The following is a 13,071-nucleotide window of genomic DNA, read 5'->3' as shown; positions in this document are numbered from 1 at the left end:
AGTGCAGGGGTAAGTTAGAAAACTAGAATTGAGTTATCAAATGTGAATTGGCAGATCGATTCTTCTTACCAAACATCACCCCAGTTTGTCAATTGAACAAAAAGAAGACTAAAACTAGGCAAAGTTTGTATTAGGTTAGGAATATTCAAACTTGAAAAAGAATTAAGCTTAAACATTGATTCATTTTTTCAGCTAAAACTTTGACCTTCATATTATAAAATTTTGTCAGCCAAAACATAGGTTCAAAATTTTTCAAAAGCCTTGATTAAATACCAAAAATCTAGTTTCCTTGATCTGGCCCAATTTCTGCCACAGGGATCAGCTCCCTAATGCATAGAGCATCTGAGTTTTAAAATAAAAAGTCAGATTATTTTGATGTATCATCCACCATCAATCAGGTATGATCAAAGCTCCACTAAATGCACTAAGCACCTCTTATCATTAAATTTCAAATCAGAATAGGCAATCCCACTAACATGTTTTGTTTGAGCCTTTCTTTAAGTAGACTTACCTTGTCTTATATAATTAAACAAGTTCAAAAACTCAAGTACATCAAATGTTTAGTGATGAAAATCCATCAAAGGGATATTCACATTCATGGAACCAAAACCAAACAGTCTCAGAATAAGAAGTTTAGGTGGCGGTTCAAACTTCAAAGTAGCTCCGTGTATCTGTCACATATCTGTCACATCATCCTCTTTTGTGAGTCAAGTCTTACCCAACATCTATCTACCAGTGATCATAAACAACACAATGTATTGTGATGTATGGAATCTAGATGGAGGGCTCTGAACAGATTGAGAAATAAGAATATACTTGATGGACAGTAGAGACTTGCCGCATTAAGGGCCCATTTGGGAGGGGTAAGCTGAAGATTCAACTAAGTTAGGTCAGCTGATTAGAAGAGGCTGAAGCCCACAGCCCTTCAAATAACTGGTTAAGAGCTGATTTGGACTTTCCAGATTTTTCACCAATCATAGTTTATAAGCTGTTCATGTGTGGTCCATCTCGGAAAGCCAGAAGTCAATATGCTTCAGCCCTCCCAAACGGGCACTAAACCCTCCAACAGGGTTAAAAGAATATATTATTTTGCAAAGATATTTCGGTGATTGGTTAAGAAAAGTAGAAAACTCTTTCCGGCCCATTTGAAAAAGTGGAGGGTTTTACTAATATTACTTTAGTAATGATATTGACTATAGAGTCAGGAATATGACAACAGGAAGCAATTTTTGCAAGTTGGAAATGGTATCTTGAGATATTGGTAGGTGCACTTAAGTCATCAATTCATTATTGGAAGTACTGGATATCTAAATTCTAATGTCTATGGTGCCCACACTATTCTATTCATTACTGCAGCTACTGGACATCTAAATTTTATGTCTATGGTGCCCACTGCACACCAAACAAGAGTATGTATGTCCTCTACCAGTATTCTGGGGCACACAGGGAAGCAGGGGCCCTTGCAGAGATTTTTAGGGGATTGATAAAGAACGGTCATACCTGCTCTATCAAGATTGCAGCCCCTATATGACCGAATAAGTGGTTATATTCCAAAGGATTACACTTCACACCTCTTTTAGTTAATTGCTTGGGATTTGGGAGGTTCTCGTTCAGTTCTTTTGCACACATCTATCCTTGGTATATGTTGGTAAGAAACCATTTTGTCAAAGTAAAGATTCATCAATGATCAAATGGGTAACCTAAAAATCAAAATATTTTTATGACCAATCTAAAAATCAAACTTTTTTTCTGTTCAATCCTGAGTTAGCAATTCAATCATTTGGGTTATATAAGTCAATCTATAATAATGTAACTAATTAATAAATATATAAAAATAAAACAAAAAACAAAAAAAAAATTGTAGAAATGTTATGCATTCCTCTAATATGTTTCATCATATTAAACAAACATGCCAGAAAAATATGATACGGAAAAAACTTACAACCAATCTACTAACATCACAAAAGTGAAAAACAATCAGATGGATTTTCACCAAAATTCATGGGGGATTATGATCGGTCAAAGCCATTCTGGTATGATGTCTTTCTGGCATCATAGATTTTCCCCAAACAGGTATAATAGATAAAAATTATGCTATCAATGATAGAGAAATACACAAAAAGAAAAAAAGAATTAATATTTATCGTGTGACCTATTGACCGGCTCAAATCGTTCAATGGTTCATCTAGCTAGTTGGTGAGTTGTTGGACGAGTCGATGGTTTTGCATGCAAGCAAAGCTATAATACCTAGAAAATATGTTTCGGTATTTTGAACCCTTGGTCTTCAATTTTGACAAAGGTATAAATGCACTAAAATTGCGGTTAAAAAATATCTCAGATTTGCCCAAACATTCAGTGGTTTCAATTTTATCCACCCTCCATCTAATCGAAAATTTTGGCAAAATTAAAACCATGAATGGGACTGACCTTACTTGAGTACATTTAAACATTACTTCAATCAACCACCAGCCTTCGGCCTATATTAGCACGAATCCTATTCCTACCCTATCAGTCTACCAGAAACTAGAAACCAGTGCCTGCAAAACTAACTCACAAAATAGCCCTCATAAATTAGATGCTTAGTCAATTAGGGTGCGGATTTGTTTGTGGTGTAAATACAAAATTACATCGATAGAGTTTAACAGACAGATTTCTGAGTATAAAAAGCAAATCAGCCTTATACTCATTTTACACTCGTGTGTTTGGATGATCGATGTAAAAGATAGCCTCGCTTAAGCCTTCGATAGCTCAATTCCTCTCTTTTTTCCACTTTAACATTGAGCATGATCTTCAAAAGCCTAAGTTGCAGCTAGGATTAAATGCTTCCATTTTCTTCGTAGAACAAGAACCCCTATTTTCCTATGATGAATCAGTGGATGAATGATGAATCTGTGTTAAATATTTGCAAGAAATTAGAAGGGAAAGCAGAAGAAAGAACAGAAAATCTGAACCACAGAAAACCCACGGAAAATCAATTTGAGATCAAAATCTGCAGCATCTGTGACAAGAACTTCGTAGGATTTAGGCTTATAGACTGAGACTCTGGTTTTGGGATCAAAATCTAGAACTTTGCTGCTACTCCGAACCATGTAGTTGCAGAAGCTTCTCTTCTGTCCAAGACATGTCCAGGTTTTCACTGCCGACTGACTGATTCCATCTTAGAATCATGGATGTTGTATCGTGGTGGCCACTGACCAACTGAAGTCGTGATTGTGATCGCAATCCGACATCCAAGGTCATGTTGGCTGCCATAGTTATGGTTGTTCTTGGAGAGAGAGAGAGAATCACACTCACCAGATGCATGAAGGAGAAGCAGCGGCATGGAGGAAGATTGAAACAACAGGTTGAGAGAAAGCAATTTGGAGAAGAGAGATATTACTGAGAGAACTACCATTGCATCACTGGAGAGATGAAAGCAGCGGCATTTATTCTTGATGCAAAAATCTATCAAAAAGTTCGTTTACATCAATATTCATTTTTATTTTACACTCCAACCAAAACAGCTGTAAGACTGAACCAGAGTGTAAAATTACATCGAACCGGATTTTACGCTGCTACCAAACACAACCTTAAGAGTTTTTATTAATGAACAAAAACGAAACAAAATGAAGAGAAAATTCACAAATCATGAAACCTCAGAAAAATGCAATAATAAATTATATTACTGAAGGGACTAACCGTTTGTGTATGCACATAATCAATTACAGCTACAAAAGACTACAATGCACCCATGATGATGGAATTTTTTTCTTCTTTCGCTTTTCTTTTTTCTTTTTTTTTTGGTGGGGTGGGGGACTTCGGAGGAGTTGGTGGGTTGCCATGTTTTGATATCATGAGATTACAATAGAACGAGCATTGTTCCTTCCAAGGCCAACACCCAGCCCTAATGGGAGCCCATTGGCCTTTCCATGGTTACGGCTGCATTGCCAGGAGTGCGCACGTGCATGATTAGGTCTGGTGCTCTTAGAATCCACGTCAATGGAAACATGGGCATTACTCCTGATATGATGAGAATGGTTCTCCCTATTTTGCAAATTTGAACTCCTTGCCATCTGCATCATTCCAGTGCCGGAATGATTTGGTTCTTCAGTATACTCTACATCTTCATTGTATCCTTTGATAAAGAAATCTGAACAGTTCTTCCTGATGCCATGATCATATGGATTTTTGAAATGACCACCTGGATCTCTAAGATAGCCATAGCGCATTGCATTTGCCATTTCGTTTGTTGTTATGTTGCGAGATATCTATAGCAGAGAAGTGAGTTTGTGTTAGCAATTGCTGAAGAAACATCAGTCTCATCGGTGTCAAGCATTACATGAATAATGAAACATCAGTATTAAGCATCAAATAAATAAAAAATAGACATCTAAACCACTAGTCCATTACCCAATTCAAGATTTCATTTTTCCTAGTCCACCTTTGAGGTTGCTTTCTTATGAAAATCTAGGATCAGGCACTTGCATTTTAAGAGAGCAAGAGCAAGAATACGGATACATAAATGAGAAAAGAATAGAAATAAAAGGAATCAAAACTAAACCGAAAAAAAAAAGGTTGAAGTCCAATAGAAATAAAAGGTTGAACCCACTCTTTTAATACGTAATAGAAAAGGACTTGAACCATACAAAACCTGGGTTGTATCCTAATGGCATGAATAACTCACCTATACCGACGACCAACAACTCACTTGCACTCTAATAATATAAAACACTACCTTTAGATTAAATACACACATACCTGAGAAGCTTGTACGATAGTTAAGGCTGCCACACCAAAAAAGAGGAAGACGTCCACAATCAGAAATGATACAGTCCCTATATGCTGAGTGCCAGCATGGTTCATCCATGCCCCAAAAGAAGATGGAGCGGTTGGATCTTTCAATAGTCCTGCATTAATGGCAATTCTTTATTTCTTCCTGGCAGGTAAACAGGTGAAGCCAAGATTGTTTCAGTTGATTAAAGAAGAAACATACTTATAAGAGCAACTACACCAGTAACCAGCATTGCAGAAACTTCTAGAATAAGAAATATGAAGAAATCCCACTTGTTTTTCTGCAATCATAAGTTAATTAAAGAGAAGAAAAGCCACCTGTCAGCCAGATTATCAGCAGAGCCTGTCCTAAGCATAATTCAATAAGGTGAGAATGATTCTTTATGTTTCCTACTTTCCTTTATTCTTAAAGTTTAAGAACAAGTGCAACTAAGAAAGGACAAAGAGGCAATTGATCAGTGATAAAGCACCTTCCCAATACAATTTGACACCCAAGGACAATGATGGTCAAACTGTTCAACACAACGATCACATGTAGAACAATGCTTTGCGCGAAGTGGTCTGACAATCTAAATAGCAAAGCAAATTGAAAAATAAATTAGATGCTAAGAAAGTGAACAAAATGTAGTTCAGAAACTAGCTGCAGACACAAGAATGCAAATCAGAAGTAGACGCTACCTTGCATGTTGCACAGAGCTGAGACCAATTCCCAGCCAGCAAAGCAGGATGATTTAACTCAACCTTCAACAAAGGTTCCTATTAAGAGAAAAATTATGACCATGAGCTCCTTTTGATTGGCCAAGGGAGTGTTGATGCATGAAAATGCCAGTAAATTAGAAAACACAATCCTAACTTTAAGAGAAGAACTGGTTACTGATAAATAATGAGCAACACCAAAACCAAGAACCAAGCAGCAAATGAAAGCAACTTACATCATCTTTCTGGTTTTCTGAATCACGTAAGTCCATTCTGATGTAACCTGGATCCTTGCTGTGAGCAAAAAGATCAACCAAAATAAGGCTCATCTAGAAGTGCAAGCATTTCCTATCAAAAACTGCATTAGCATAAAAAGAAATAGCTAACTTTATGCAGGGTTCCCAATGTCCAACCCAAAACCACTCTGGCTCAGCCAGATGAAATGGGATATAAAATCTGATCTGACTCATCCAACAAATAATAAATCTATAAACCACCTATGGCAAAAAAGGTCCCTGGATTGCATATGCCTTATGCCTGCAAATCACAGACCATAAGAGTGAAACATTTCGACAATATGAATACAATCACTTCTCACCTAATCGGCCCCATTTTCTTAGATCAAACACATGATCAAGTTAGTTAAAGATCACGACGACATTTCTCCATCAGGCAATAAGATACAGTATTTAAGATCGATTAAATGGAAAAAGAAATGGCACAGCAGAAATCAGATGTAGAACTCCCGAACTTTAGCAACATCAACAGATTAGAAATGATATAAAAACGAACTTGTCATAAAGATAAAATAAAGTAACAGAAAATGCAAGAGACGAGCACCGCATGGTGTCACATCTCAAAAGCTTTTCTATCCCATAGATGTCAATATTTTCTTAAGCTTGAACGATCATCATCATCATCTAAGCCTTGTCCCAACCATAGGTTGGCTACATGAATCCTGTTTTTCCATTCTGCTCTGTTCAGTGCCATGAGAAGACAAATCAGGATCCATGATCATGAAAGTTTGCATAAGTCTTAGTGCCAGCTGCCAACCTGATGCAACCCTCTTTATCCAGGCATGGGACCAGGGGTGTAAGACAAGTTCAACTAGTAGAGTTTTTCTTTTCTTTCTTTTTTTTTTTTTTGGGATCACTAACTGTGAAAATTTATTAAAATAAAAGCAATTAAGTACAATGTTATATAGAGAATGGGAGAGATAAGCTCTCCCATTAACAAATCAATTAAGTACCCTGATGTGGATCGCTTCAACAACTGTTTCTCTTCTCTCCTTATCTGAAAAAAAAATAGGTTCCTTTCTTTCCATATAGTCCAGCTAATGTCGGCTCTTAAGCTAGAAGGATGTTTGTGGAAATGTATAGATCACTTAAATTGGAAATGTTGTTCAAAATGTAAAGCCTTTTTAGTAATCCTCTATCCATATTTTCTGATAAGTAAAGATTGTGTTGTATTATTATAATAGTCAAGTTTGTGCAACCCATTGTACAGAATTTACATGGTAATAAGTATAACTTAAATACAAAAGCCACAGAAACTGTTATCTGTTACAAGTTGACAAAGCTAGAAGAGCTAGGGCAAACAAAGGACATGGATTATAGTAAGAAATGATTTAAGGGCTCATAGTTTAACAATGGATATGGCATTGAACAGAACGGAATGGAAAACAGGATCCATGTAGCCGTATGGTTGGGATAAGGCTTCAATGACGATGACGATGATGATATGGCACTGAACGGAATGGAATGGTGAAACAGGATGCATGTAGCCAACCCCATATAGTTGGGACAAAGCTTAGATAGTGGTGATGACACAAATTACAGAAATGGAAAGGATCCATATATGAAAGATTTGCATTGCATTTCAAATTGACTTCAGTTGAACTGATGTAGATAGCTTTCAGCCAAATTTGGATTAATTAAAAGTGGCGTATGAAGGCCTGAGTTTTGCTGGTGTTTTTGGCAGAGTAATTATCTCTTGGTTCTGGTCCTTCTGGATGTTTGGCTTGTTTCTTTTGTTTTGGGCTTGCACCTTGTGCATGTGTGCATGTATAAGCCCACAAACGGCATCTGTGTTTTTTCTTGGCAGTCTATCCAAGTTCTTAACTACCAAACCATAGGATATTTTCTGTTCTTTATACTGTAACAAAGTTTTCTTCCTATATATAGAAGCACAAATATTGGAATGAGCATACAAATATTTATCTGATAAATTTACAGAATAAAATAGTCATCTGAATTTATGAAATTAACTTGGATATAAATCAAGGTTCAACGTATCGATACGTATCGGGCCATATCGGCCAATATGTATCGTATCGGGAGCTTCCCGATACGCCCCTACAGAGAGTGTATCAGGGTTTCAACCGGTTCAGGGGGTGGACGGGCCTTAAACCGGCCCCTCTGAACCAGATTTGAAAAAAAAACTAAAAAAATAAAAAAATGGCCATCAATACTGCCCAATACACCTTTACCGGCGTATTGGGTGTATTGATATTTTGAACCTTGATATAAATTACAAGAAAACAATATAAAACATGTGATTTATTAATTAAAGGATTACTGGTCAATCTCTAATAGCTGGAAAGGGGGATAATAAGGAACCATAAAGGGAACATGCTACATGATTGAGAGGTGATCTATGATGAGGCCATTTTCCAAGTGGAGTTATTTACTAGCTTTGAGAAGTTAAGATAGCATATGAGAATCTTACAAAGTTTACAGTTGGAACACATTCAGCTAGTGGAACAATAATAGTAAAGAGCAAAGCTATGGACAAGATTTAAAATGTCAACCCCAGCGGAAATGCTGACCAGTTACAAATAAGAAAATGTTGGAAATATCAGAAACTTCATTTAGATTAATTATAAAAACTTTATATCATTGTAAATATTAATCTCAATTATCAAAAAAAACATTGTAAATATTAAGCTATGAAAATGTCTGTGGATATTCCTTGAAATTATAAAAGGACATACACTTTTAAATAATTAATCATTATAAAATGATTAAAATGATGTTCTTAAGTGATTACATGAGGGTGGCCTTGGTGCAACAGTTGGGCTACTCCATTGCAACCTGGGTGACATAGGGTCCATATCCTGGAAACAGCCTCTCTGTCTGCAGGGATAAGGCTGTGTATATGTCCCTCCCCAGACCCCACATTGGAGGGAGCCTTGTGCACTGAGATGCCCTTTTAAAGTGATACCATCCAGCGTTTTAAAAGCGTAAGGCACAAAAAAGGCACAAAGGGACAATTTGCACCCGAGGCAAGAAGCGCAAGGTGCACACCTTTTTGAAGCAAGGAGCAAAAATACAAGAAAAAACAAAAAATTACTACAAAATAAAAAAAAAGTCAAAAAATTCAAAGAACAATGCAAAAAAAAATAAAAATATTAAACATAATATTAATAAGAAATATAAACTTAAATTTTAAAATTAATAGTTTAAAAACCCACTATCTAAAATTAAAATACATAAATATAACATGTAAAGCATATTCAAATGAAAACTTAAAAATAAAATCAAACATATAAAACATTTTCAAGCATGTAAAGCCCACAATCTCTTTTTTTTACTCAATTGCATTACTTCAAGTAGCCAATGTGATGTAAAACATATTACACTCCTGATTCTACGAGTCACCTTTGTGCCATGCCCCTTGAGGCAAGCCCAAACAAGTCCATGTTCGGGTCTTAAATTCTTAATTCTCACACAAAAAATAATGATTTAATTATTTCAATTGCCTTTTAAGAAGATGTATTATTAAGATAAATGAATGCACAACATTAGCAAATAGGGGGTTCTCGGTGAGCGAGCGAACGCCTAGGCGCACGTACAGTTTTCAAAAGGCGCATGCCTGGGCCAAGGTGCAAGGAGCATCAGGCGCATCAGGCGCACCAGGCATGCGCCTTTTGAAAACTGTATGTGTGCCTAGGGCTTGGGCGAGGCACCTACCCTAAAATGTGCCTCAGCTGTGCGCCTAGGCATGCCTTTTAAATCACTATTTAAGATGACCACTTCCTCCACTTGCATAAATTTAAGGATTCAAAAAACAATTGTGTAATATCTTCTTTTTACTCTTAATGAAATAGTTACCTTTCTCAAATAAAAAAAAGAAAAGAAAAGAAAAACAAATGTGAATGTTGAGATGGCATGGAAAAATTAGAAATGACTAGGTCAGAAATGAAGTCATTCAAAAGAACCTAGGATTAAGCGGAAGGGGAGGTGATTATCAATCTAGAGGAAATAGCTAGGAAGTTTGTGGACCACTTTAAGTCCATATTTAGAGGGCCTTTGAATGAGAGAATATTAGTGAAAGGGGTGGAGTGGCCAAGGCTGGTTAATGAAAAGGTTAGGTGGTTGGAAAGGAACTTCAAAGAAGAGGATATTGATAGGCAGTTTGCTTAATAGGCAAATCTAAGGGGCTTTCATACAAGAGAGACAAATAATAGATCATACCTTGATTGCCAATGATTGTGTGGATGAATTCAAGAGATCTAGGAGAAAAGGCTTTGTGTGTAAAATTGGATCTTGAAAAGGCCAATGATTTGGTGGATTGGTAGTTTTTATTGGAGGTTTTGATTAAATGTGGGTTTGGAAAAAGGTGGTGTAGTTGGGTGTTCAGTTGTATCAATACATTCCACTATTCTATCTTGGTTAACGAAGTGGTGAAAGACTTCTTTCCAACTTGCAGGGGTGTTATGTAGGGGACCCTCTATCACCTTTCCTTTTTACTCTAGTAGCTGATAGGGAAGACGTTATAAGAGGTTGGAGAATACATAGAAGCCCTGAAAGAATTACCAATTTGAGAATCAACCTATAAATCTGTTGCATAGCAAGTGTGAATTTGGAGAATAGGGAGGTTGGGGCTATCATGAAGTGTCTAGAGTGTTCCATCCCTTGGCCTATGTCCTACCTAGGGCTTTCGTTAAGGGCTAACCCTAGGGAGAGTAGGTTTTGGAACAAGTGTTAGAAAAATTTGAGAAGAGACTGGAATCGTGGAAGAAGAAATACATCTCTCTGGGTGGTGGGATCACTTTGATAAGAGTCATACTGGTGAATCTATCTACCTATTTTCTATCAATATTTAAGATACTACCTAAGGAGGTCAAGAAGTTGGAGAACTTAATGACAGACTTTCTTTGGGAACGAGGGGAAAGTAAAAAAGAACCACCTAATTAAGTGGGGATGTTGTGTGAAACTTTTTTTAGACTAAGGGCATGTTCGTTTCCTCTTAACTCTTATCTCTTAAGAGGAATCTCTTAACTTTAAGAGAAAAATGGTTGTTTGTTTCCTCTTATCTGTTATCTCTTGAAGTGCAATCATACAACTTTTTGTTTTCCAATGCTACCCCTAAAAAGACAAACAAAAACTCTAATATATGGGGTCAAAATGGATATTTGATAACTTTCAAAATTCAGAATTCAGAATTCAGAACAGCGTTCTCTGTGTTTAGAAGAGTTCAGAGGAAAGAAAAGTTCACCAATACCAATATACCTCTTAATGTAATTATTGCACTTTCAGATGTCAGACTTCAGAGCAAACAAATAGGCCCTAAAATAGACACATTTATGATATTTTTATTAATCAAATTAAAAAATAGGTATAATAAACAGGAATTATTTTTATTGATAATGAAAACAAAATACATAATTTAGAATTGGCCAAAAATGTAATATAAAAATTAATAATAAATAGTTCAAATTTTGGGTTAAATGTGTTAAACTTTAATGTCATAAATAAATAATAAAATTTAATAAAATATAAGAATATAAAAATGAAAAAAAATACATAAATTTTGCAAAAATAAGCATTCAAGCACATGTATAATATAATATATTTATCATATTAAACAAAAAGTAAGTGTGACATATCAATATTATTTTTACACACAAAAATACAAAAAAAAAAATTATAGAAAAAATTGAACACATCTATAATTCTATGTTTACACTACTATTAAAAATATGATTAAGATTGTGAAACTTTCGTTTGACTAAAATATTCATTTTTGCATTTAGTCCCTATTTAATTGTAAGGTTTAAACTGTAAATTGAACTACTACTTTTCACCTCATTCAATTCCCTCTATATAAATCTTACATTTTTTGATACTTGAAACTTCACAACTTGATCCGATTAATAACTTTTTTTTATCAGTAACGGAAAACTTTCATTGATTAAGAAAAAGGTTTACATACAAAGGTGGGGGGCGGTAAACCCTCTTACCTCACCCTCAAAAGGAAAATTACAGTGTAGCCCAAAACAAATGATTTCTTCCCACCCCCTGTTTAGCCAAAGCATCTACAAATGAATTGGTACATCTTTTAACCCAGTGGACACGCACATCCATTCCTTGACCTAACCACTTAATTGCCTTCATTCATTAATATATGTCCATATCCCATCATTTGACTTCTCTATCCAGCCAATCACCACTTGCGAATCTCCTTCAATAATCAACATGCTTATATTTAGCTCCTTAGCCCTTTTCACTCCCTCAAATAGAGCCAGAATTTCTGCTATAAGTGAATTCCCAACTCCAATTGGTCCTGAAAAAGAGTTATTACTGAACTTGCCTCCAATCTAAAAACACCACCAACCCCGGATGGCCCTGGATTTCCTTCACTACAAAGTTGAGTTTGATAAAACCTTCCATCAAGGGGTGCCACAAAGGATGGACATTGACTCTGCTTGGCATTGAGACTACTATTTCCTGCCAATTGTTCACAATGGTCTCTGTTGGAACATCATCAAATAGGTTCATTGTCTTTACCCACTGTGCTACCCTAAAAGTAACCACTTCTATAATTATGTCTCTGCTTCTTTCTTTTTCAACAAATATTGGCTCCTTTCCTCCCAAATTGTCCAACAAACCACTACCCTGGTGCACCCCCACAAGATTTTTCCCCTCTTTTTGATCCGGATACCAACAGAATAGAAGAGGCTTTGAATGCTTAATGAGGGAGTCCACCTACAACCAAATAAAGAAACCACTCGCAAATAGATGAAGTACAAGGGCAGGATATAAGTGAGAGCAAGACTCGCCATTGGCTTTGCAAAGGGTACACCAGCTCGGCGACAAGCACCGAAAAGGCTTCTTTCTTTGAAGTTTGTCACAAGTATTAATTCTTTCTAAAGCTATTTCCTAGCAAAGTGCTCTGACCCTAGGTGGGATTGGACTTCCCCACCTTCTTTAGAAGGAAAGGGAATGGCAGGAGCAAGAGAGGGTTGAGTTAGGGCATTGAAAATAGAGGCACAACTGAAAGAGCCAAAAGAGGAAAGTGTCCAAATCCGGGAATCCCCTTTGTCGGTTTTAAGAAGACCTTTTGAAGTATCTGAACCAAGGACCATACCAACTCCAACTCTAAATCTCTAAGACCTCATCTAAAACCCAAATCCCAATTAAGCTCAAGCCCTGGACCAACAGATAAGACTAAGGATGAGGTAGTCAAGTTTTTGTACCTAGAAAGGGAGAATAGGGAAGGGAATTGGTTTTTAAGTGGTGCCTCCCCCACCCACACATGTTCCCAAAACCTTACCATGTTTCCAGAGCTCAAGTTATACCTGACAAAAGGTAGAAAACAAGG

The 13,071-nt window shown here is 36.4% G+C and overlaps 1 protein-coding gene across 1 annotated transcript in view; it reads right to left on the bottom strand.

The window, feature by feature from the left end:
* Positions 1–3,630: 3,630 nt before the first annotated feature.
* Positions 3,631–13,071, bottom strand: part of LOC104592554 (protein S-acyltransferase 24-like) — a 59,725-nt gene continuing 50,284 nt past the window's right edge. The window contains exons 8-13 of the mRNA XM_010251982.3: positions 5,703–5,760; positions 5,449–5,526; positions 5,241–5,339; positions 4,973–5,051; positions 4,738–4,886; positions 3,631–4,247 (exon numbers count right to left, since the gene is read on the bottom strand). Of these exons, the coding sequence (XP_010250284.1) occupies positions 3,831–4,247; positions 4,738–4,886; positions 4,973–5,051; positions 5,241–5,339; positions 5,449–5,526; positions 5,703–5,760 (880 nt within the window). The 3' untranslated portion in view covers positions 3,631–3,830. The remainder of the gene's footprint in view (positions 4,248–4,737; positions 4,887–4,972; positions 5,052–5,240; positions 5,340–5,448; positions 5,527–5,702; positions 5,761–13,071) is intronic.

This window comes from Nelumbo nucifera, chromosome 8, assembly GCF_055504915.1.
Source record: "Nelumbo nucifera cultivar China Antique chromosome 8, China Antique-T2T, whole genome shotgun sequence".
Lineage (NCBI taxonomy): Eukaryota > Viridiplantae > Streptophyta > Magnoliopsida > Proteales > Nelumbonaceae > Nelumbo > Nelumbo nucifera.
Note: the sequence above shows the minus strand (reverse complement) of the source record. Positions and strands in the feature narration are given on the sequence as shown.